This window comes from Balaenoptera physalus (assembly GCF_965194825.1).
Source record: "Balaenoptera physalus genome assembly, chromosome: 16".
Taxonomy (NCBI): domain Eukaryota; kingdom Metazoa; phylum Chordata; class Mammalia; order Artiodactyla; family Balaenopteridae; genus Balaenoptera; species Balaenoptera physalus.
Window position 1 is genome coordinate 64010936 of NC_138898.1, and position 26397 is coordinate 64037332.

Sequence of the window (26397 nt, forward strand, 5' to 3'; positions counted from 1 at the left end):
ACTACAAAAGCATTAAGTAGGCAGAGTTTCCTTAAAAGTAATTTATAGTGTCATAAAAGTTTACCAAGTTTCTCTGTTTTTTTCTTTAGCTTCTCTTTCATATTTCTCAAGTGTCCTTTTGTCAACCATTCCAGTCAAATACCTGAAAATGTTGAAAGAAAAGAGAAACAACATTTAGTTACTCACAAATTATTCAGTTGTGAAGTTAGGAAACCTTTAAACTCTTTTGAGGGGAATTTGAACTCCGCAAAAAGCTACTTTAAAGTACAAGTACCATTGGGGTAGATGCTGAAATTATGGAACGTTCCAGTGGAAAAGATATTTACAGTCTCAAATTACTTCCCCCAAGATAATGGGGGAAAAAATAACTTTCCAGTGGAGAATTCTGGCAGACAACACCTTAACTAAGTAATCATGGCTATTATCACCAGTAATAAATAAAACATACTGAATATTGCTATTTTGTGCGCCCTGATAGGATGCTCTGTTAAGACCACAACATACCTTCTGTGACATTCTTATCCAAAATGCATACCTCAATCTAATTGTTAACATCAGTCAAACCCAAATTGAGGAGCATCTCATAAAATAACCAAATAACACTCTTCAAATTATGAAGGTCATGAAAGGCAAGACTGAGAAAATGTCACAAGTTGGAGGAGACTAAGGAGACTTAACAATTAAATGCAATGTGGAACTCCAGAACAGAAAAAAACGACACTGGTGGAAAAACTGGTAAAATTCAAGTAAGATCTGTAGTTTAGTAAACAGTATTGTGCCAGTGTTAACTCCCTAGTTGTGATGATTGTACTATGGTTACTTAATATGGTAAAATTAGTTGTATAGCAACTCTGTACTGTTTTTGCAACCTTTCTGTTAAGTCTAAAATTATTTCAGAATAAAAGTTTAAAAAAGCTAATGTAAATACTGTATAAAAGAAAATAATTCCAACTGTTGTCCAGGCAATTATGTCTTACTAATACATTTCAATATTTAATATTTTTAAAATATTAGTCAAAATGAGATTATAAATTTTTAAATAATTCTTTAGTAATACCTAACTGCTTCCCTTGACTCAATCCAAATCAAATCCTGTTCTTAGCTTTAGTCTCTATGTGTTCTCTGCAGAGTCATCTACAGTGCATACTTCTAACCATTTTGGTATAGAATCTTGGTGAAATGCCAATGAAAATTCCAGCCCATAAGCAAAAAATATACACTCTCCTAAAACACAACATCAACTGGGCCTGTCACTTCCTTCCACAGAGCCTTAGGTAAGGATTCCTGTGTAATAGCCTGCTTTATGGTCTGTTGTGGAAATTTTCAAAAGTAATTGCCAAGATTACTGATTAAGATTACTTAACAAGGCAAGACAATAAAGATATGCCCTCTGGATCCTCTGATGACAGAGCTTAAAGAAATGAGTCTAATTTAGGAGAGATTAAAAAGACATTTTAATTATTTTTCAATTCTAGAACACATCACTAAAAGTCAACCATGGCATTTTCATACCTAGATACCTTCTATATGTGATAAAAAAACTATTCAGCATGTTAGCCAGACTGTCTTTGATTAAATCCACATATATTCAAGGAGTTGATGAATGAGGAAAAACCCGTTCCCCAGATTCATTATTCCCAAGAAAATCATATTTAGTAGCAGACTAAGATTTCTTATAATCTAGGGTTCTATATTTTTATACACAAATCTAAAAGACAGCTATTAGAAATACATTTAATTAATGTTCCATGAGACTCTTAAGATATTTAACAAAAAATATACTTACATTATTTGTCCTCCAATGGTTGACTTGCCAGCATCTAAAAGTAACAACATCATCAACAATAGGCAAACCGCAGGTGTAATAAAAACAAAACACCATCACTATATAGGAATACAACTAAAGGTCCGTTTAACATCATAATTACAGCTTGCAAAAGCAACTGCAATGATAGGAATTTGGGTCATAAGCTCTGGTTAGTCACCTTCTCCCTTTGAAGCTAAGACCCCCTGAAGCTCTGCAATGACTTAGCGCTACTTTACTGATAAAGAAAGAAAGACTTTAACAGATTGCTCCTTGACCTTCTGCAGCAGCAACAGAATATGAATTACCCAAGAGGAGCCTTGAAGGAGAACAAAAGTAGCCAAAGACCCATGAACTACATTTAGGTAGTCTGCTTTTTCACTTTTAGCCAGTATAGGTGTTCCTTTACAAATTTCAAAGGAGTTCTTGCTACTAAAAAAAAGTAGAACGGTGTATCATCAAATTCAGGGCAAGGCAGAGATAAGATAAAGGGAAGAAAAAGGGGCATATAATTCCCTTATTTTCTTCTCACTTCTCTCTGACAAGTGAGATTGGCAGAGAATATCTGAATAAATGAAATAGGGTTTGGTTTTGTGTGCTAAACCAGCAACCTGACAACATCCAGAAGTTACTCCAAATTATTCATTTTTTGCATACACAAAATTAAACTACCTAGTAAAGTTAATACCGCAAAATCAACTGAAGTTCACACAAAAAATATAGGCACATTTTCTATGCTATTAATTAACAGATATCATAATATGCTGAGCCATCATCAGTGGTCTATAGACCAGTTATGCATTACATACAAATATACTGAAGCTTATTTTCTTCCAGCTTCCATGCCATCACAACCTTCAAAAATAAAGCACTAGGGGCTTCCCTGGTGGCGCAGTGGTTGAGAGTCTGCCTGCTAATGCAGGGGACACGGGTTCGAGCCCTGGTCTGGGACGATCCCACATGCCGCAGAGCAACTGGGCCCGTGAGCCACAGCTGCTGAGCCTGTGCGTCTGGAGCCTGTGCTCCGCAACAGAAGAGGCCGCGATGGTGAAGGGGCCCGCGCACCGCGATGAGGAGTGGCCCCCGCTTGCCGCAGCTGGAGAAGGCCCTCGTGCAGAGGCGAGGCCCCAACACAGCCAAAAATAAATATAAAAATAAATAAATAAAATAAGACCTAAAATAAATAAATAAATAAAGCACTGGCAATGTTTTGCCAGCTAAAAAAAATCTATTGAGTTAAAAATCAAGACATTTTGGATTAATTTAGTTCAGTTTCACGAAACACTTCCGAGTAGCTAAATAAGATGTTCTATGTTTGATGTACCCAATAACTTTGGTCATTTCTTATCACTGCTATGAGTACAACTTACCTACATGCCCAATGAATACTACATTTACGTGTTCTTTCTTAGGAGCACCTGGCGGTGCAACCACAGATTTAGGTTTTGGTATTTCCTCTTCCTCCTCCATCATTTCCTGGGCACTTTCCTCTGTGGGCCTTCCATCTCCCAAGGAACCACTCCCTGGCTCTGCTTCACTTATTTCTTCTTTGTGCTCCCATGATTCTTCTGGGGACATTTCTGTCTCCCCGTTTTCTACTGAATTAAGACATTTTAGCTTAGTATTCCGAAAAACATTTATCATCTATACTTTAAAACACAGATGCTTTCAAATAACAAATAGAACTTAACATATTCAGTTCCATTTCCTAACCTCTAGTGACACACAAGCAAGAAAATCTGTTTTACAATAGAAACGGACAAGCTAGCCTCACTGCTGACATCAGAGCTCTGACTCAGAGACTAGAAGAGACTATTTTAACGTAGCTTCATCTTCATAAGGACAAACAAAACATGAACAGCAGATCTAACATTCCTAACAGCCCAGTTATTCCATCGTCAAGATGTCCTGACAGTAGAAGAAAGGGGAAGTTCCAAATCAGAATACAAAAAAGTGTGAAAAGATTTAGATCTTTTCTTTTTCCTCTGCAAGTAACAGAACTTTGATATTGACGTTATTAATCACCTTGGGAATATGAAACCCTTAAGGGTAAGAACATTACAAAAAGGAAGAAAATTTTCACAAAGTAAATGGATCAAGTACAACTATTCAAACTGACTTTAGCATTTCCTCCATTCGATTCTTTTATATTTGCCATCAATAAATTTATCATGGCAGTGTTAATGCCCAATTAGTTCTGCTTTCTAAATCCTAACAGCAAAGACTCAATTTTAAATGTAGGCATTATAATAAGCATAACACTTACATTTGCACCTTAAATCTTGAGAGTGAAAGAGTTTCATATTACTGTATTAATATGGTCAGAAATTTTCTTACCAACAGGTTCTGAAAGTTCCATGCTAACAGCTGAATTTGAACCTAGACAAGAAATTGAGATATAATATACATTTACAAAATAGTATCTAGCTTTACACACCACAGACAACTTAATGTTTTCTGAATTAGATGTTCAAAGAGTCACATCATAGAAAATTACCTTCACACAACAATGACTGTTCCTCTTGAGAAGGTTCCACAGGTGCTGTTTAATAGAAATAACTTCTATTAAAAATTGAGAGCTATACATCCATTTTACTTATCTTTTAAAATACAGGAAAAATAGAAGTTCAATAACAAAACAAAAACCTCAATAATTCAGAACAATGGCAACTAATTAGGCTTTCAAATTAGAAGCCTCTGTTTAACTTACTAAAAAATCTACCCATCACAACCAATTTTAAAACATTTTCAGTAACTGAAATGTAAAACCATGTTTATTGTCTGAATTTGCTTCATAAACTTTTCCTTTACAGATATTATAAAAGTAATCTGCACCCCAGCACAGATCAAATAAGTAAGATTCTGTTCAACAAATACACATTACTTCTCTAGATTCTCCCTTGGTAGCTCTAGCCCAAGAAGGCAATGATCAGTCCTTTTTAAGATTCTATAATCATATGTATTATCAAGATCCTTGAATAAATTCTGTTCAATACCAATAAAATTAAAAGGACATTCATATAGTCTCTGAAATGCACATAGGCCCTTACATCATCTCAGAAAAAGTGATTACAATGATGCCAGTTTTGTCATATATTAGAATTCTAAGGTCAAGCAACAATCCAGTTTCCACAAGTGTCATACTGCAAATCTTATGACATCACTGGAAGAGATGTATGTGAAATATACTCTAATACCCCAATACATAAGTTTATTTTTTATATCTGATAAACCTAAATGATACTCCAATATCTAAGTACTCTTGCTTTAAAGAATACACAAGATGTACAAAGACATCAAAGAATTTGAAGTCACATGAATCCTGCACACCAATAAAGAATAACCTGCAAAACTCACATTTAAAATCACTGCTCAGAGGACATGGGGAGGGGGAAGGGTAAGCTGGGACTAAGTGAGAGAGTGGCATGAACATACATGCACTACCAAACGTAAAATAGATAGCTAGTGGGAAGCAGCCGCATAGCACAGGGAGATCAGCTCGGTGCTTTGTGACCACCTACAGGGGTGGGATAGGGAGGGTGGGATAGGGAGGGTGGGAGGGAGACGCAAGAGGGAGGAGATATGGGGATATATGTATATGTACAGCTGATTCACTTTGTTATAAAGCAGAAACTAAAAAAAAAATTAAAAAATTTAAAAAATAAAATCAACACTAGTATTGTATTATGGGATAGAATCTGGAATTCTATAGCTGCAATTTTATTAGATCTAAAATAACTGAAATACATTGTTGATTTGTGTGAAAAAAAAAAATAATAAAATAAAATCATTGCCCAGAAAGTATTAACACCCATAAGTCAACAAAATTTTGGGCCCAATCTTCAATAACATGAAGTGCTGAAGAAAGTAATTCCTGGGAGTTCCCTGGTGGTCTAGTAGTTAGGATTCCAGGCTTTCACTGCCATGGCCCTGGGTTCAATCCCTGGTCAGGGAAATGGGATTGTGCAAGCCTGCACAGCATGGCCAGAAAAAAACAAAAACAATACGTAATTCCTATCCCTGAAAGGTAAAGGCAACCAATTTTTTGAGGAAAGAAGTGACATGCTAGCCAAGTGTTACTTAGGAGGATCATTCTATGGTAGTGCATAGACGAACTAGAGAGGTAAAGACTACAAGGCAGAAAGACCAAAAACACTACTTACAAAAAGTATCCCATCAGGACAAATAAGCAGTACAATTAGAGGAGGTGTTAAGTGCAAAGATAATGGGAGCAATATCTGACAGGAGTAGGAAGAAAGGAAGTATGAAAAGTCTAAGATGACCCCAACTTATGTGGTTAAGCAGGGTATTTTAACAGAAACTGGGGGGAAAAAATCCTTTGAACTCAGTTTGGAAGGTAACAGGAATTGTACTTCAGACGTAAGATACTTATTTTGTTTTCCTATTTAAAAAGTGTATAGGTAAGATAAGGAAAAACTACTCAATTTTCAGAGAAAGCCAGGCAGTGCTAAATGAATCAAGTTCATATAACACCCTAGGGATGGAGGAGGTGGCACAGGGTAGTAGCAAGAGGGCAGAACTGAGCTGACTCCTGGCTTTAAATCCTGGCTTGTCATTTATAAATTATGAGATACAATTATTTCATTGGAATCATGGAAATGACATGCCATCTGCCAGACAAGATTAAATGAGAGAATACATTTGTATAGTATCAATTAGATAACTTGTGGCACCTAGTAGATATTCAACAAATATGAGTCTCCACCTCCAAACATGGACTGAGTATCACTTCAGTTCTATCAGCTAACATGGACTGAGTGTCTGTTACGGGCTGGACCAGGATAAGGAGCACTCACCAATCCACAGAGTGCTGGAGGTGGGGCTGAAGGTGGTGGCAAATCACCCTAACTCCAATTAATTTGTATTGAGCCCTTATGTGCTAACTGCTATCTCACGTAATTCCCCTGAAGACCCTATGAAACAGATAACTACTACATATCAGACTCAACTAGGCTTTTCCAAGTTATGGAAGTGCCATCTTGCCCTTCCTCAGACAGCCCCTGTTGAAAATCACTCAGAAAAAGTAAACCGAGTAAGTGATGATGTACAAATGTTTTAAGGCAGGAAAAGACTGAGATAACTGGTATGGTGGGCTCTCCTGTCACTTATTAAGATGACCCAAACTGCAAGTGAGCTTTATAAAATGAAGTAGTACATACACCTGACCACCTAGATCTAGAACCAACTCTTAAATTTACAAATATACAATACATGCATTAGGCTGTAAGGCACTTCTCATGACAGTGACATCAGTCATGAGATCACCCCCATGGATGCATAATGCAAAATCTGTTCATGGTTTTTCAAAGTATCTTAACTTTAATAGTATGTTTGTTTTAAGTTTATAAAGCTTACAGTCAAGTACCAAAAGCAATTAAATGCTTAATATACATCTCATGATATTATTAAAGGGGCCCCAAATAAGAAGTTGACCATAGTTTTCCCATGGTGGAAAAAAGCTTTCCATGCATTCAGACCACAGATAACATTATAAACTTAATGGCAATGCTAGAGACATTTGCAACGTGATGGATGTTTTTGGAATAATGAACCAGAAAAATCCAGATATAATAAGATGTTCCTTAAATTTAAGCTTCTCAATATAGTTGTACCCAGTCTCCACACACACACACATGCAACCCCTTCTTGTTCATTCTACTCTGGTCTTACTCATAATGCATATCACATCCAGATTTACTGGCTACTATTGATCCTGGACTTAGCATTCTACTAGGCCCAAAGTCATTTGTTTATGGTTAGCAAACAGGTGACTATTTTCTCAAGTCCTGCATGGTTCATATCTGTTAGTGAAAGAAAAGTAAACCTCCCAAGGAATGAAATTACGGTTTCATATTTTCCAATGGTATCTCCATGTTCAGAAACATAATCTTATCAAGTGTTCAAAGGAATAATTCTAATTAAGTAGGAAAGTTATCAGAGTGTATGAGTGAATAAAACTGCCACACCCTAAGTTAAAAAAAGAAACAAATAATTGTGGTAAAATTATTACCACAATTTTTAAAACAAGAAAAGATTTTACCAAAAAACAGTCAGGCAACAGTACTGACTGTGTTTTAACACAGATGATAATCTGGGTCTTAAAATTGCTAGTTAAATTTGATCATGGTGAAATAAGCCAGTCACATGTTATACCATTCCACTTACAAGAAATATTCAGAATAGGTAAATCCAGAGAGGCAGAAAGCAGATTGGTGGTTGCCAGAAGCTGGAAGGAAAGGGGAATGGGAAGTAACTGCTTAATGGGTACAGGTTTCCTTTTGGGGTGATAAAAATGTTTTGAAACTAGACAGAGGTGATGGTTTTTACAACACAATGTACTGAATGCCACTGAATTGCTCACTTTAAAATGGTTAATTTTACGTTATATGGATTTCAGCTCGATTTTTTTTAAAGAATATAAAAAAGTTTTTAAAGATTTGATCATGGATCAAAGGACTTCAACATGGAGACTCCTATCTTGCCAGTTCACAGTACAGCACAAGTGAGTCAAGAACATACATGTGGCAGGTAATGAAAGCCATGTTTTAATTCCGGCTACATGTTTTAAACACAAACGTATGGCCAATTCTTGAAAAGTGCTTAATCCATATATTTCATAAATAAGCAATTTAAATCTGCACTGCTTTAGATATAAAACCAATCTCTAATCCTCTTTACACACTAAATACAGATATTTAAAACAGCCATCCTAACTAAAATATCTTACGCCTGTTAGCTAAATGGTGTGTTCATTAAAGAAAAAAAATAAAAACAACTTCAGTGCTGTCACAGAAGTCACAAGTGTCCTACACTGCATGGAAGTGAGAAACTGTGTGACAATTCTGTGCAATACGAGTTTCTACAGTGGTGGAAATGTGCTATATCTGTGCTGTGATGATAGTCACTAGCCCCATGTGGCTATTAAAGCACTTGCAAGGTAGCTACTGTGACTGAGGAACTGAATTTTAGATTTTATTTAATTTTAAAATTAAATAGCCACATGTACACAGTTCTAGCTCCTCTGAAGGAGTAGTCTCCTCAACTGCGGTAGGAACTTGCCTTATCTGGTTTTCCACTTCTGTCCCATTCCCGGTCCACCCCACCACCCTGAAGGGCTAATGAGCTCTCTTCTGAACTCCTCTAGGATATGACCCTTCTTTCAATTATAGATCCACCCACACACATAGCTTAGTTCTTGTTCCCTAGGAGATTATGGACTGCCAGAATGACTGGTTTTCTGAAATATGGAGACTTTTTTTTCTCTACTCTGTGATCTCCACAGGTTGGCACAGTGTACTATATAGAATAAATATACAGTTAATTTTTACTGAATTAATTCAGGCAGTTTCCATTAGGGTTCAGTAGAGTAAAAACAATTTTATATGTGCCGATTTTCTAAGAAAGGAGTTAGAGAAACAATATCCAAGAGATGTTAAAGTACAGCTTGAATAAAAAACTAAAATTCTCTAGCACACAGGTGACCATATAGTCTTACCAAAACTGCACGCTGAGGCATTTTCTCCCACAGACAACACTGTTAAATAGTAAAGGCAGACATCAGAAAGAAAAGCCCACAGAACATATACAAGTGTCCCCGGTTTTGCCTTAACTACCTAACACTCTAAAAATAAAAACACACGGGCTTCCCTGGTGGCGCAGTGGTTGAGAGTCCGCCTGCCGGTGCAGGGGACACGGGTTCGAGCCCTGGTCTGGGAAGATCCCGCGTGCCATGGGGCGGTTGGGCCCGTGAGCCGCAATTACTGAGCCTGCGCGTCTGGAGCCTGTGCTCCGCAACAGGAGAGGCAGTGATAGTGAGAGGCCTGCGCACCGTGATGAAGAGTGGCCCCCGCTTGCCGCAACTGGAGAAAGCCCTCGCACAGAAACGAAGACCCAACACAGCCATAAATAAATAATTAATTAATTAATTAATTAATTTAAAAAAACACACACACACAATGTTACAGACAGTGGTGAACAGAGCTGTTTAAAGTATTCTACATGATTTCCTAAAATGCATGAAGAAGTTATTTCAAAATATTACTTTAAATTAGAGCATTGCCTACTTATGACAATGTCACCCAGCTACTACTGAGAAAGAACATGGAGACGGTGCCATAGTGCACAAACTCATAGGCCCAGTTTCTGAAAAAGTGTCTCAGCCAAAAAGATCTTTTAATATCCAATCACAAGGAAACTAGTGGAGTTACTATTACTAGGAATAAGCTTTGAAATCAGACCTAGATTCTAATCCTTACTCCTCCATTTATTCATGGATGTCACCTCACCTGTTTATTTAGCTTCTCTGAACCTTAATTTTCTTATCTGTAAAAATGGGTCAACAGTACCTATACCTCAAGAGGTTGTTGTGAAGATAAGGGCATATTAACCACGTGGTAACTGCTCAATAAATTTATTATTACGAGCATTTCAAAGCCCCATAATAATTACAAAAACTTTTAAGAATGAAATAAAGAAAAGCAAATTCCAGGGCCACTCTCTCAGAAAATCCATGCTGGTTGTAGTAATTAGCTCTAGGCATGCCCTTTTTTCCCCATTATTAAACAGCATGGTGTGGCAGAGACAGCACTATATTAGCGCTGGCAAATTTGGATTCTAGACTCAACTGTGTCCTTAAATCTGTGAGTGACCTTAGGCATTCACTCAGCATCTCTAGGCTTCAGTTTCTTCATCTGAAAATGAGATTGTATTACTGCCAGGTCATTTCTAGCCCTAACATCCTAAGAACCTATTTTCTAAGAACCTATTTACTCAGTCACTAAAGCAATGCCACGTATCAACCTGACTAGGCTTTTCTGTAGAGTAACTAAAATTCCCCTCTTTTTCAAACAAACCTAAAAGATAGTCTTATTTATGATTTATATCCTATCTACTGCAAAAACAATGAGATATTTAATTTCAGATACCACAAAAAAGTACAAAGAAAGCAGAAAAACACCCATGTGCAACCAAACTCTGCAAAGAAGATGGACACAGACTACTTAGCAGTACAGTAACCCACTGGAGTTCTATAGAACTAGTCAACCGGGAAATTTCCCCGGTGACATTCTAAGGTATGCACTTTTTTCTTTAAATTGAGGTAGAGTTGATACACAATATTACGTAAGTTTCAGGTGTACAACACAGTGATTCACAATTTTTCAAGGTTATACTCCATTTATAGTTGTTATAAAATACTGGCTATATTCCCTGTGCTGTACAATATATCCTTGTAGTTTATTTATTTTATACATAGTAGTTTGCTAAGGTATGCTTTTTTTGTTTCAAGTGAAGTGACATACAATTACTTTGTCAGAATGTGGTCTGGAATTTGGTGTGACCACTCTCAAGCTAGGCTAGTGAAAGATGCTCAAAAAATGCTTGCTAAGTGTTTCTTTCACCTAGGAAGTAGAGTATAATGGGCACTGGTTTAACTTGGAGTACTGTAACGACTAGGTTTCCTTAGAACAAAGTCATTTATGGAAAGAACCAACTACACATCTGTAGTCCAGCCACGCTTTGTTAAAATCTACTGAAAACAAGGACACAACTTTTAAGAAGCTTTGGTATGAATCAGCAACTGACAGCTAAAAAAGGAGTCTGAGGACCTCAGAACAATCAAGGACCTTCAACTAGTAGCCAAATTCTTGCTTCCCCAACATTTCTAAGAACTGTGAATAGAATGATGAAATTCTAAATTAACATGCCCAATAGACAGCCAGAATCACAGTAACTCACTGCTGTTTGATATGAAATAAACAAGCCTCTACTTACAAGTAGTGTAAAGATGACTGATGCTCTACTCTAGCAAATTTCTAACAAACTTAAGGTACAGAAACACAAGAAGGATGAATTTTATATGTTAATTATAGCTCAAAAAACCCACCTCCAATCTTATGGTATTCACAAAGAACACTCAGTAGAAAACAGATCTTTGGTTTTAAGATTTCACGACTGAATTTATATAAGGGTACCTGTGAACAATTCTTCTCAGCTTTGAAAGCCCTCTACACCCTGTAACTGGCCCTCTTACCAAGAAGTGTCTTCCATTAGAGTAAACTGGGAAATTGGGTATCTGATCCCTTTTTAGACTCCTTGAGAACCAGTTCTCCATCTTGGTGGTACCACTTCAAGTGCCTAGCACAGCATCCTGCCTTCTGTAGGCAGGCAAATGTCTGTTCACTAATTGCTATGCATATATCTGAGCAAAACCAGAGATTCACATCTCAAAAAATTTCATTCTAATACTGCTAACTCGCCCCAAAAGTTTATCAAATCTCTTTTTCCTTCCTTTCTCTCCAATCAGAAAGACAACGCTATTTTAACACTTTAAGACATTTCCTCCCCAGCAAAAAAAAAACAAGGCTAAAATCTGTTCTCTACAATATTTCCCTAACTCGCTGTGATACGTTTTAATTGTTATCTTTTCATGCAGTACAATTCCAGAAAAGGTGAAAAATAAACAAAGGACACACAAACACACATACAAAAGCAAAAAGCACTGAATAAAACCTGCGCTAAAGAAGGTTTATTCACATGGGAATTCCCTGGCGGTCCAGTGGTTATGACTCTGCTCTTCCACTGCAGGGGGCACGGGTTCCATCCCTGGTCAGGGAACTAAGATCCCACATGCAGTGACATGGCCAAAAAAATAAATAAATAAAAAATAAAGGTTTACTCCCAATCAACATTTCTAACAGTTTAAACAGCTGCTCAACATGGCGTAGCACTAGCGGATGCCCTCACTTGTTCCCTATATCCTCACACCTGAGCCGTTCCAACATGTAAAATCATGAAACAAGAGCCAAAACCGAATGATCTCTAATAATCAGTAAGTCAAGGTAGGAAAAGAAATAATACTCCAGGAACAATACTTTCTCTGATCTCCTCAGCCCACTTATCCCATTCACTGTCCCATCTGAAAAATCCTTTCTATTAGAATTGTTTTTGCAGGCATTTCAGTCACATAGGAAAAGAAAAACAAGTGTCAAGTGGAGAACCATATCTATCATCTATGTAAACTTAACTGTCAGTCAGCTGGTGTTCTTTAACATAAAGTGTAAGAGCCCTTCAGGACAAAACAACCATTACTTTGACTCTGGATCTTCTCTACTCTGGGGGCCCTGAGGAGGTCACCTTTGGGAAAATTCAGTGATTAACAAGCATCCACCAAATGGGGACGGTAGCACAACTTAGTGAATATACTAAAAAACCACTGAACTTTTAAAAGGTGAATTTTATGGTATGTGCATCATAACAATCATTAAAAAAAAAAGGTCCCTCCTCCACAAGGCATTCAGCAAAAACCAAACACTACAAAACAGAACTTTTCTCTTTAAAATTCAATATAATTCGTTATATTTGGGAGATAAGCCCCCTCTAAGGGCTCACTGGGGACTGCTACTTTTATTCTATACCCATTTTACAACCGCAGAGTTTTGAGAGGCATTGAGGGTGGGATGACAGAAAGAACTCTACGAACTCTACACCATTACTTTAGAAGCTCTGGCAGTGTCTAAAAGTCCAGATTCTACGCCTGAATGTTTTGCGTTCCTCCCAAAATTCGTATGTTGAAATCCTAATGCCCAAAGTGATGGTATTAGGTGGGGCCTTTGGGAGGCCTTAGGTCATGAGGGCAGAGCCCTCTTGAATGGGATTAGTGCTTTTCTAAAAGAGGCCCCAGAGAGCTCCTTTGCCTCTTCAGCCCTGTGAGGACACAGAAAGAAGTCAGTCTGCAGTCTGTTATCCAGAAGAGGAAAGAGGGCCCTCACCCATCCAGGCTGGCACCCTGATCTCAGACTTCCAGGCTTCAGAACTGGGAGCAATAAATTTCTGTTGCTGACAAGCTACCAAGTCTACAGTATTTTGTTATAGCAGCCCAAACAGACCAAGACACCAAGTAACCCTGATTAACACTGCTGAACCTGTTTCTCATTTCACAATAAAAAAGACTGAGCAAGACTGAACTTGGTGCAAATTGGAACTGAAAATAAGTACATTCGATCACAGAAAATGTTTGTTCTAGCACACACAACCCTTGTCTACATTTTCATTCATTTCAGGGACTCTAAATGACCATCACTTAGCCATTTTACTCGCATCTGTAGAGAACTGCACTTAAATGAATTATTTAATTACACTTACATGAGTTCTACTTAATCATTTCTCTGGAAACCTATATTAAAAATTTTCAGAGAGATCCAATGTCAACACTGAATCCCAAGTTCTGACTCGAGATAGCTGGATATAAGCATTAACCAGCAGCCTGCCAGTGAAAGTGAATGACTCTTTGTGCCAAAGCATCTTCCTCTACCTGCTGCTCAAAGCACCACTGAAACTATTTCAAAAAAAAAAGAAAGAAAGAAGAAAAAAGAGAAAACTAGCCTTCTTTCCAGAGAATGACAGATATTCATCCTAGACACACACATTTTAAAAGTCATTCATTCATTTTAAAAGTCATTCATTCTAGCGCTCTACCTCTAGATTCCTTCAAGAGCTCCCCCGGTATCTAGTTTAAAAACACACCCACCACCAATTTCAGCTATGGGTTAACAACAGAAGAAAACATGCTAGCCCTACAGTCCATTTCCTCAGTATAAAAAACCTGCAAACTTTATGGTTTCCCCTTTGTAAATTCCAACCTAAGTGCTATTTCCAATTTTTTCCCTGCTTCTTCCAAGCATAGTTCTCTGCTCTGATGCTGGTAAATTATGGACCTGAATGAGCTGGAACATGCAATCCAACGGTGCCACATTAACTCTGGACCTCAATTTAGAAAATTCATTCTTTTCCAAACAGACATCCTACAGAAGACGGGTTGTTGTTGCTGCTATTTTTGTTTTAACATTAACTGGCGTTTTGCAGAAGCAGCTGATAGAGTCAGTAACACCAAGATAGGTTTCTAATTAAAAAAAGAAAAACTGACCACAATGTAGGGACCATAAGGTAGGGACAACCACTTTCCTATACATTCTTACATCTCCAATTTCTAGCAGTGTCACAGAGCAAAGGATCAAAACTGCAAATTGGCAAATACCAGGAAGAGAAAAGACAGTCCTTCTACATAAGAGGCAATGCCTACTCACTCAAGAATGACCACCATTCCAGACCACTGCTACCAAGGACGATGGTCCCGTGATGGTCTCAGAGTTAGGAGGGAGGGCCAAAAAATAAAATGGCTGGATAAAAGCAAACTTCATGATAAGGTTTGGGGAAAGAGGCACTTTTAGGAGTTAGTAAGCGAACTAGTTTATGTGGCCCAAAGGACTTGGTCTAAGCAAAGCTAAGCTTCCTTATTTAAAGGGCAAACTTCAACGGCTTCACACAAGTAGAAGAAATACCAGTCAATAAAACAAGCAAATCCGAACTATGTGCTCACAGACATACTTCCCAAAAACATTTCCCCAAACTCGCTTTTTGCCTCTAGAGAGAAAATTGTAGCCAAAGCCTCTGAAGAAACTAAACTCCTAGAGCACTTTTACAATGTCTACTTAGCCAAGAAATGCTAGAATATAGAACTTTAAACAGAAATCAAGTTCACTCATTTGACATTCCTACAAAATCAGTACCTGAACGCATGCCATCACTTAAGCAGCCCCTAAATAGACAAAGAGTTTTGAAGACTGAACTTGAAACCACAGAAAGCCTGTCTACTCGATATGGTCAAAACGGCACGTGACACCTAAGAAGTTATAACAAATGTTCAGGTGTCTGAACAGACTAATTCCTGACACAGGAGCACAGAGAGTGAGTTACACCAAGCAACCTAAATAAGGCAAACGATTTTAACATAATAAAAATTCTAAACGTGTCACCAACTAAGGAGAAGAGTCCAAATCCCACTTTAAAAAAGGGCACACAGATCAGCGTAGTCTCCTACACACTTTAATGTTAAGTGAGGAACTCTAACTTTGGGACACTGTGAACTTCACAAGCTTACAAAATGCTAAAGGTGAAAAAGACCTATAGATAGCCAACAGTTTCTGCCCCATCGCAAGACTGCAATGCATCCTGGGATTCCTTCAGGACGGTTCGGTGCCGTAGATATGTTAAATGTAATTACAGTTTCAGTAATAGAAATTGCAGCGAGAGACGCTCTCTCGCCTAGGCCCAAGGTGAAGGGAAAACTCGACCAGTCGTCCTCCCCAACTCATCTCTCTCAACGCCCATCCGGCCGACTCCTCCTGGCTCCATCTGTCCTCGCTTCTAGGCCTCGTGGCACTGACCCGCGGCCGTCCCCCTCTCCGTCCCATACGTTCCCACTTCCAGCGGGGAACTGCGGCCCCAGGGGGGAGGGGCGGACACCAGGCCCCTCCGGTGTGCCCGGCACCCTGCTCCCGCCCCGCCCGGCCCTCCGCCGCGGTCAGCCCACGCAGTCCGCCTCCCCGGCCCGGGGCCGCCCCACCCAGGACAGCCGGCGCCGCTGTCAGCGCCCCACGTGCCGCCCGGCCCCACGGCCACGCATCTCCGGCCCGGCGAGGCGCGCCCTCGACCCCATCCCAGGTGAGCTCCGGCCCCCAGGCCGGCTGCTCCCGCCCTCGCAGCCCGGCTACCTCCCGCGTTCCGGGGCTGCCCCGCGTCCCGGCCCTTTACCCGAAGGGCCTCCCGCGCCGCTGCCGGCTCCGTGGTTGTTGGCGGCGGCGCCAGCTGGGGATGCCGGCGACTGGGCCGGGCCCCGCAGGAAGGACGGCACGAACTCAGCGGCGTGGACGTTGGGCACGAAGGGCTTGGCGTTGACGTTGAGTTGCCGGCTGAAGGCCGCGCTGAGGTGCTCACGCTGGGCCTCGGCCGCCGCCGCCAAGGGACCGCCGGCGCCGCCGCACGGGCCCGGCCCGGGGGCTTCCATGTCTGCCTGGTCCCAGCAGTCCGGTGCTGAGTCGCTGCTGCTGCTGCTCCCGCCGCCGCCACCGCCGCCACCGCCGCCACCACTGCCAGGATCCATGATCGGGGGGGCCGTGTGTGTGGTAAAGAGAGGGCGGGAAATGGAGGCGGGGGCTATGGGCCGGGGAGGAGCAGGCCGCGCTGACCCAGGGAAGCGGCGAGGCAGAAAGCCCGGGGGCTAGCGGCACAGTCCCCGGCGTCGTCGCGGCAGCAGCTCCAGTCCCGACTCCGCACTCGCGACGACGACGGCGGCAGCGGCTCAACCCTCCTCGTGTGTGCGAGCGGATCTCCTCCCACCCAGCCCCAACCACCTCCGACCGCCTCAGCGCTAACCCCACGCCCGGAGCAGATTGACCCCTCGCCGCTTCCCGTACCTTCGCCTCGGTAGTTCTCGGTCCCGGTCAACCCCGTTTCCGCCTATGAAGCGCGGCAGAAGGCGGAACTACGAGTTCCGGCAGCGCCCGCGCGACCCCGCTGCGGTTTTCCCGGGGGCCGACGGGAGTCGGAGTTCGGGGCCGGGAGCAACCGGAAGCGGCGCCGACTCCCGGCATGCAGCGCGAGGAGGCGGAGGTCTGGTCGACGCTCGGCGGCCCCACCTGTCACCGGGTGGGGGCAGGGGTGGGAGCGAGCCTTGCTGCGATTCGGCGCGGGGCGGCGGACCGTGAGTCTCAGCTCGCGGCGGTGGCCCGCTCCGTCCTGTTCTACACAGGACGCGGGAAAACGAACAGCAGTGCTAAGGTGGAGAAAAAAGCTTTCAACTCCTGAAAATTCCTTCTTTCCCTTTTCACCAGCCCTCTGCGTTCCCTGCCTTACAGTCTCCGTACAGTGTTCTCTTTCTTTCCACCTTCCTCCTCCCCGCCCCCAGCCAGAATTTGCCCTACATTTCAAAGGCGACGCAGGGCGTCCTTCATTTTCTGTATTCATTTGGTGGAAGAGACAATAAAACCGTGACCCATTGCCCCTAAAACTGCAAAGTGGCTCATAAAGCGCTCCGGCCCAGGTTCTACCCCGGCAGAGGGGATTATTAACTGGAAACTTACAATGACTCACTGTATGACTAGTCATTTAAAGCCTTCACTCAAACTTTTCCGTCCCTTCCTCCTCCCGGCCAAGGGCTTTGCAAACTAAACAGAAGATTGCCATATTCCATGATGTAGCCAGCTGGACCCAACTGACAGGGTTATTTTTGTGCGTCCAGCGTCGTTATACTCCTTCAGGTGAAGTGGTTTTCTTTTGAATGGCCGGATTTGCTCAGGTTTTCCCGAAATACTTGATTGACTGCATCTCACGCTGCCAGGTTGCGGTTCCGTAAACATGGGGAAAGAAAAAAAGCAAACGATAAATACGTAGACCCAACTGCTCGAAGTAGGAAAGTACCTGTTAAGTTTTCTTTTAATTCACCCTTGTGGAGCCCAAGACAGAGAAAAACATATTGTTGATATTTTTTTGCAAGAAGTCTAGACAGAGTGCAACTAACCTGTTAGCTAGAAATAACAGTACAGGGGGGAACACAGAAAGAATGTTTCTTAGCCTTATGTTAAGGTCCAAAATCTAGATCTAGATATTAATTTTAATTTTAAACATCTATTTTAAAGGTAAAAGAGGACTCAGCCTAATGAGACAAATCAAAAGCAAAGCTGTCAGTTACCTTTGAAAACCAGTCCTAAGTGGTTTGAAATTGTGTTTAATATTAAATTAGCAAATTTGATGGATGCTTTGTTTCTTTAACACGTAACACTTGGGAAATTGAGCCCTATAAATGTAAAGAAACCAGTGACCTCAGTTATCACAAGGCTGGCTTTAAGTTTCTCGACAGGTCTGTGGTTCATGCTCCCTGAAATCTTCTGGACATTGATATTTTTTTCCTCCCCACAACAGAGGATTTATTCCTCTGATTAATACAAAAATCTGCTTACAGCCTATTAATATAGTTCTCTGAAGACCCCACTGGATCTTTCTTATGTGACCTGCTTTAAAGTGGGTATTAAGTGATTGCCCTCAGGTTTACAGAGAATTTACCAATGACTGATATAAAAATCAGACCTTCTTTCATATATAGGAGACCTGCCTTGCTATTGACTCAGAGTCACAAGAAGAAGAAAACACAATGTGTCCGAAATAAAGTGCCTAAAGTGACTTCTGACTCAAGATTTGCTCTCCCCAACCTACTCCTAAGAAAGTGTCAACACAAGCAGCTGACTCAGATGGTGACCCACACTGTCCTTCTTCAACCCTCGTCATCAGATACCAGACTTCAAGAGGAATCACCCGGAGGGCACTGGGTGATCTCTCTGATAGGTTAGTTCTTCACATCTAATTAAATTAGCAGAGTTTCTTTTGGTGCTTTTTGGAGGGACAAAGAAACTGCTAAGACTGCAGCTTAGAAAAGTTGATGTCATTAACTGTCCCTGAATAGGATAATTATTCAGGAAAGAATCCACTCTGTTTGTTTTCAAAAGCCTTGACCTGCCAGAGTAGAGACACTGTTCCAAGCAGGAAAGAGAGAAGCTCTTTTTTTTTTCCCCCACTTTTTTCTTTATTTTTTTAAAATTGAAGTATAGTTGATTTACAATGTCTTGATAATTACTGTTGTGTTAAGACTGAGCAACTTGAGGTCAAAATCTTTATTCATCTTCTTTATATTTGTAATGCCCAGTATAATGCCTGGCATAAAAAAACATTCTTAATAAATGTTGAATGCAGGAATCAGTAGGGAGTCTGGCACGATACTGCCCTTTTACACTCATCTGGGGCTGTTGAGACACAGGATTGTCAACTTTGAGAGTTTTCCAAGGACGCCCTGCTGTTCCCTGTGATACACACACAAGCTTAGCTTGACAACAGCTTAACTTTGCAAAGCTATGCTTGTTCAAGTCTGAGCCATTTCACCACAGATATTCCCATCTTCCAATGCAAATCCCCCTTGTTGGCATTCCTAGTCTCAGTCTCTCTCTCCCTCTCTCTCACTCTCTCTCTCTCTCTCTCATTCTCTGTGGTCTTCCAAGCCCCCGCTTAGTTATTCTGCCTTTAAATCAGGGTCACAGCATTTGCACCTTTAATCAAATACACAGTAGTTTGTTTTGTTTTTTTAACCTAAGAGTTTATCTTTTATGCTTCTGAACATGAGACTGATATGAAAAGTCAAAGCTGTCCTGGGCTTTTAGTGGATGAAAATGTGTGCACACAAATGGACACTGATGTAGCAGTCCCACTCCTCGAGATGTTTTCTACAGAAATATGAACACAAGTGTGAATAGCAGTTCTTTCCAGCATTTTTTGCAGTAGCTCCAAACTGGAAACAACCTAAATGTCGATCAACAGGGAAATGGTTAAGTGATGGTGTACCAATATTATGGAATAACATGCAGCTGTTAAAAAGAGTGAGAGGCCAACATGGAAATACATGTATAATATATGGCAAAGTAGGGGAAAAGCAAGATATCTAATATGTGTACAATGTACCTAGTGGATCAGTGTACCTAGTACACTCCTATTTCTGTAAAGATATCTAGCTTTTTTTCCTCTCCCTTGAATCCTCTTTCCCTAGATCTTCACCTCTCTAGCTTGTTGTCATTCAGCTCACATGTTTTGTCCTCAGCTCAGAGACCTCTCCTAGCCACCCTGGCCCTCCGCCAACCCACATCACTCTCTACCATCTTATCTACTTTTATTTTTTCATATTTTTTCACAATCTGAAATTCATATTCATTCCCATGCTTGCTGCCCACCTCTTACTAGAAAATTAATTCTATCAGTCTGTCTTATTCACCATGGAGTTTCCCATCAGGTGCAACATTGCCTGCCTGACATGGATAAAGTGCTCAGTAAACACTCAGGAGAGAAGGAAACGCATGTATCTCTCTGTATGTTATAAAGCTTTTTAAAACATGGACTGTTACCTATTAAGCAGTTAAGGGAAGGTGTGTTTGTGGGGTGGGATTGGATGTGGAGAGACGAGCAGCTGGGAGAAGAAAAAATTGTCAATTTTTGCTTATACTCTTTTTTTTTTAAATTAATTAATTAATTAATTTATTTATGGCTGTGCTGGGTCTTCGTTTCTGTGCTAGGGCTTTCTCTAGTTGCGGCAAGTGGGGGCCACTCTTCATCGCGGTGCGCGGGCCTCTCACCATCGCAGCCTCTCTTGTGGAGCACAGGCTCCAGACGCGCAGGCTCAGTAGTTGTGGCTCACGGGCCTAGTCGCTCCGCGGCATGTGGATCTTCCCAGAGCAGGGCTCGAACCCGTGTCCCCTGCATTGGCAGGCAGATTCTCAACCACTGCGCCACCAGGGAAGCCCCTTTGCTTATACTTTTATGTTTGGACTTCCCTACAACAAGCAAATTGCTTTAAAAATGTTTTTATTGAGATGAAATTCAAATAACATAAAACTGACCATTTCAAAGTGAACAATCCAGTGGTATTTAGTGCATTTACAGTGTTGTGCAACTACCACCTCTATATAGTTCCAGAACATTTTCATCATGGCGTAAGGAAACCGGTAACTGTTATGGTAACGGTTCCCATTCCCACGGGAACATGTTCCCCATCTCCTCTCCCCAGTGCCCCTGAAAACCACCAATCTCCTTTCTGTCTCTAGGATTTACCTAATCTGGTCATTTCATGTAAGTGGAATCATACAATATATAACCTTTTGTATCTGGCTTCTTTCACTTAGCAAAATGTTTTCAAAATGTTGTAGTATGTATCAGTACTTCATTCCTTTTTATGGTGGAGAAATATTCCCTTGTATGGATGTACCACTTCTTGTTTATCCATTAATTCGTTGATGAGCAAATTGCTTTTATAACTTAAAGACATTAAAGGGAGTTCCCTGGTTAATGAGCAAATTGCTTTTATAACTTAAAGACATTAAAGGGAGTTCCCTGGTGGTCTAATGGTTAGGATTCGGAGCTTTCAGCTTTTACTGCTGTGGCCCGGGTTCAACCCTGGTTGGGGAATTGAGATCCTGCAGGCTGTGCAGTGCAACCAAACAGGTGAAGTCCCAGTAAGGTGTAGAATTTACTTAATTGTATTGTGGCAATGTCGATTTCCTTGTTTTGATAGTGTACTATAGTTATGTAAGATGTTACCATTGGGGAAAGCTGGGTAGTGGGGACATAGGACCTCTTGGGATATTTTTGCAAATTCTTATGAGCCTCTAATTACCTCAAAATAAAAAGTTAAAAGGTTAAAAACTCTCATACTAACAAAAAACCATGAACTCTTAGAGCCCACTTGTAATTATACAGACGTTAGCCTCAGTTCCCAAGTCTTTACCAAAAGAATATTTTTTTTCTGCCTTTCTTAATTAAATTTGTTTGGGCCAGGGGTAGTATTGGGGGAGGGGGATTTTTTTCACCTTTGAGGATGTTATAAATATAGAATATACAAAGAATCACAAACACTCACATAGCTACATACAATCCCAGGATTGTCAATTTTTTTTTAACTTTTTATTTTGTGTTGGAGTATAGTTGATTAACAATGTTCTGTTAGTTTTAGGTGTACAGCAGAGTGTTTCAGTTATACATATACGTGTATTTATTCCTTTTCAAATTCTTTTCCCATTTAGGTTGTTACATGATACTGAGCAGAGTTCCCGGTGCTAAAAGTAGGTCGATGTTAGTTATCCATTTTAAATATAGCAGCGAGTGCATGTCAGGATTGTCAAATTTTTTTTAATCCTTCTTCCTTCCTTCCTTCCTTCCTTCCTTCCTTCTTTCCTTCCTCCCTCCCTCCCTCCCTCCCTTCCTTCCTGCGTTGGGTCTTTGTTGCAGCGCACAAGCTTTTCTCTAATTGCGGTGAGCAGGGGCTACTCTTCATTGCGGTACGCGGGCTTCTCATTGCCGTGGCTTCTCTTGTTGTGGAGCACGGGCTCTAGGCGCGCGGGCTTCAGTAGTTGTGGCATGCAGATTCCAGTAGTTGTGGCTTGCGGGCTCTAGAGCACAGGTTCAGTAGTTGTGGCACATGGGCTTTGTCGCTCCGGACCAGGGCTCGAACCCGTGTCCCCTGCATTGGCAGGCGGATTCTTAACCACTGCCCCACCAGGGAAGTCCAGGATTGTCAATTTTTAACATTATCTTGATTCATGTTTTAAGATCAGAAATAGAACAATTCCAGTGCACAGGCCACCTCTTTACACCCAACCCTGTCCTATTCTACCCCCTTAAAAAAGGCAACCACTCTTATATACTTAATGTGATCCATCGAATCTATTTAAAGACATATTTATATACATATAACATACAAATCAATGAAAGATACACTATGTTGTTTTAAGATTTACATATAGTATACAAAATCTCTTTCATTTCATGTGTTTATCTTTTAACTGCTATACAATAACTCCATCTATTTATACATCTTTTTTTTATTTACCCATTTCCCTACTGATAGACTTTTAGGTTATTGCCAGTTTTTTGTTACACTGACAGTACTTGTACAAGTGTCAGGATCCTTGCAGAAGCAAATTATAGAAATTTCAATTCAAACTAGATTTAACCATGAGAAATGTATTATGTTACATAACTATAAACCCTAAGATAGGACTGACTTCTTAGTCCATTTGTTTGGGAGCTTAATGACATCACCAATGACCTACATCTTTCCATCTGTCTGCTGCTCTGGGTGTTGGCTTCATCCTCAGGCTGGTCCCAAGATGGCTGCAGGACTCCAGATGAGAGTTCCAGATGTGACGTCCAGAGAAGCAAGAGAGAGCATCTCATCCTGCAGCCCTCTTCTAGGAATGAGGAAACTTTTCCCAGAAGCCCTCTATGAGGTATCTCCTCCCATGTCATTGGCCAGAATTTGATCACCTTCCCATTCTTTTTTTTTAAAAATAAATTTATTTATTTATTTATTTATGGCTCCATTGGGTCTTCGTTGCTGCGCGTGGGCTTTCTCTAGTTGCGGCGAGCGGGGGCTACTCTTTGTCGCAGTGCGCAAGCTTCTCAATGCGGTGGCTTCTCTTGTTGTGGAGCACGGGCTCTAGGCGCATGGGCTCAGTAGTTGTGGCGTGCAGGCTCAGGAGTTGTGGCGCATGGGCTTAGTTGCTCCGCAGCATGTGGGATCTTCCTGGACCAGGGCTCGAACCCGTATCCCCTGCATTGGCAGGCAGATTCTTAACCACTGTGCCACCAGGGAAATCCCCACCTTACCATTCTTGAAAAGAATATATATATATTCTTTTTCAGTTTCTTTTCCCTTATGGGTTATTACAAAATATTGAGTATAGTTCCCAGTGCTATACAGTAGGTCATTTTTGGTTATCTATTTTACATATAGTAGTGTGTATATGTTAACCCCAAACTCCTAATTTATCCCTCCCTGCCCCGCCAGAGTTTTTGTTCTTGCTAAATATAGCCAACTCTGAATTATTCATAGAAATTTGGAACCAGAGGGGCATGCCAGCCGAGATAGCAATAATGAATAGAAAATACACTGCTTGCTGCTTGATTTCCTCACCCAGCAAACATTTTGTTGAAATTGGCAACAAATACTGTGGTAAATTGACTGGTTCTGCATTTTGGCTAGACTTTCTCATTTTGTGTGGTTTGTTTGTTTTTAACAGCTTATTGAGATTTAATTTGCATGCCATACAATTTGCCTATTTAAAGGGTACAACTCAGGACTTCTCTGGTGGCTCAGTGGTTAAGACTCCATGATCCCAGTGCAGGGGGCCTGGGTTCAATCCCTGGTGAAGGAACGAGATCCCACATGCATGCTGCAACTAAGAGTTTGCGTGCCACAACTAAGGAGCCAGCAAGCTGCAACTAAGGATCCCGTGAGCCACAACTAAGATCCAATGCAACCAAATAAATAAATAAAATAAATATTAAAAAAATAACAATAAAGGGTACAACTCAGTGGTTTTTAGTATATTCACAGGTGTGACACCATCACCAAATTTCGTGGTATTTGTTTGGTTTTTATTTATTTTTAAATATTTATTTATTTATTTATTTGGCTGTGTTGGGTCTTTGTTGTGGCGTGCAGGCTTCTCTCTAGTTGTGGCGTGTGGGTTTTCTCTCTCTAGTTGTGGCACGGGCTGCAGAGCACATAGGGTCTGTAGTTTGTGGCACATGGGCTCTCTAGTTGAGGCACACGAGCTCAATAGTTGTGGCGCACAGGTTTAGTTGCCGTGCAGCATGTCGAATCCTAGTTCCCTGACCAGGGATCGAACCCACGTTGGCAGGCAGATTCTTTACCACTAGACCACCAGGGAAGTCCCTGTTTGTTTTTTAAGTCTAGATTAATGGAAATGCAGTTTGAAATGAAATGACCTAAGAGCTGACATCAAAAGGGGTCTCAATGAGTCACAAATACATAAACAATTCTTCACAAAGAAGATTGCATTGTAAAAGATTTAAAAGGTAAGGGAAAAGGGCTTTCCTTGTGGCTCAGTGGTTAAGAATCTGCCTGCCAACAGAGGGGACACGGGTTCGAGTCCTGGTCTGGGAAGATCCCACATGCTGCGGAGCAACTAAGCCTGTGCGCCACAACTACTGAGCCTGCGCTCTAGAGCCGCAAGCCACAACTACTGAGCCCACGTGCTGCAACTACTGAAACCCACGCGCCTAGAGCCGGTGCTCCGCAACAAGAGAAGCCACCACAATGAGAAGCCCGCGCACCACAAGGAAGAGTAGCCCCTGCTTGCCGCAACTAGAGAAAAGCCCACACGCAGCAACAAAGACCCAACGCAGCCAAAAATAAAAAAAATAAAAAAAAAAAAAAGGTAAGGGAAGACTGAATTGATAGCAGATGACGATGATGATGATGACAGTGATATTGTTACCTGAAAAACTGGATTCACCTCTGGGTGGGTGTCCAGCCAAAAGACACAACCAAGCCAAAGAGCAGGGAAAGGAAGGATTTATCACCTGCAGCAAGTAAAGAAAACACCAGGGATCTTTCCCAAAGCAATGTCTCCCTGAACAACAAAATTGGGGAAGTTTTAAGCTAAGGGTACATGCATATTCATGAAGGAGCTTGAGCAGAGGAGAATTCAGCATAGAATTGGGGCCAAGGTCAACAGAGTCCAAGCTTCAGTTGATTGAAGTCACGAGGGTCAACATCATTCTGTCCTCCACCTGAGTTCCTGCAGAACTCAAAGACTGTATTAGATTGTGATGTGTATCCCTTGAGAAGGAACTAGGACTCTGTTTTATCGCTGAACTATTGTTTCTTGACTGCTTTTCCTTTGTTCCTGCATTCCCTCACTTCCCTTAAGATCACTAATTACTGAGACCTGTTCAAGGGCAAGCCTTGTGGCCAGGCTTAGATCACAAAATGGCTTAGGCCCAAAATGCCTTCTTTTATGTCAAGACAGCCATGCCTGTTTCTGTTTCTCTGGGGACCCTACCCTATCTGCTTACAATATTGTTAAAACTTGGTGATGCCAACAAGATCACAATGACTTTGAGCCTGAGAACTCCGTCTTGGTTAATCAACTGGTTCTTGTCCTGAAATTGGCTTCCTCACCGGCTCCTGTGTGTTAACCACCTTCCCAATGAACTGCTCGGAAAACTCGTTGTTCTGGTTTCCCCAGGAATCAGAGATGCTTCTGTGAGTAAATCTTTTACGTCACTTTGCCCATTCATCTGAAGGAAATGATTGTATTCAGAGATCTTAGCCAACGTAATCCCGGTGCCCTCCGTGGCCAAAATCCAAGAAGTTTAATGATCGCTGACCCCCTGGG

General features: G+C 41.2%; 2 protein-coding genes across 6 annotated transcripts in view; one reads left to right on the plus strand and one right to left on the minus strand.

Annotated features, from left to right (window-relative positions):
* The window catches only part of GSPT1 (G1 to S phase transition 1), a 33914-nt gene extending 16701 nt beyond the window's left edge, over positions 1–17213 (minus strand). Inside the window, exons 1-6 of one of the 4 annotated variants that reach the window (XM_082429674.1) lie at positions 17077–17213; positions 4302–4346; positions 4142–4183; positions 3175–3402; positions 1787–1820; positions 65–142 (exon numbers count right to left, since the gene is read on the minus strand). In XM_082429674.1, the coding sequence (XP_082285800.1) occupies positions 65–142; positions 1787–1820; positions 3175–3402; positions 4142–4163 (362 nt within the window). In that variant the 5' untranslated portion in view covers positions 4164–4183; positions 4302–4346; positions 17077–17213. Of the gene's footprint in view, positions 1–64; positions 143–1786; positions 1821–3174; positions 3403–4141; positions 4184–4301; positions 4347–16414; positions 17038–17076 lie in introns of those variants that run through there. The other 3 variants (XM_082429672.1, XM_082429673.1, XM_082429671.1) reach the window with 3 other exon arrangements.
* TNFRSF17 (TNF receptor superfamily member 17) overlaps positions 1–26397 on the plus strand; it is a 115044-nt gene that overhangs the window by 25728 nt on the left and 62919 nt on the right. Inside the window, exons 2-5 of one of the 2 annotated variants that reach the window (XM_082429704.1) lie at positions 10746–16324; positions 18762–19000; positions 22478–22527; positions 23347–26264. In XM_082429704.1, the coding sequence (XP_082285830.1) occupies positions 26209–26264 (56 nt within the window). In that variant the 5' untranslated portion in view covers positions 10746–16324; positions 18762–19000; positions 22478–22527; positions 23347–26208. The remainder of the gene's footprint in view (positions 1–10745; positions 16325–18761; positions 19001–22477; positions 22528–23346; positions 26265–26397) is intronic. The other variant, XM_082429706.1, reaches the window with a different exon arrangement.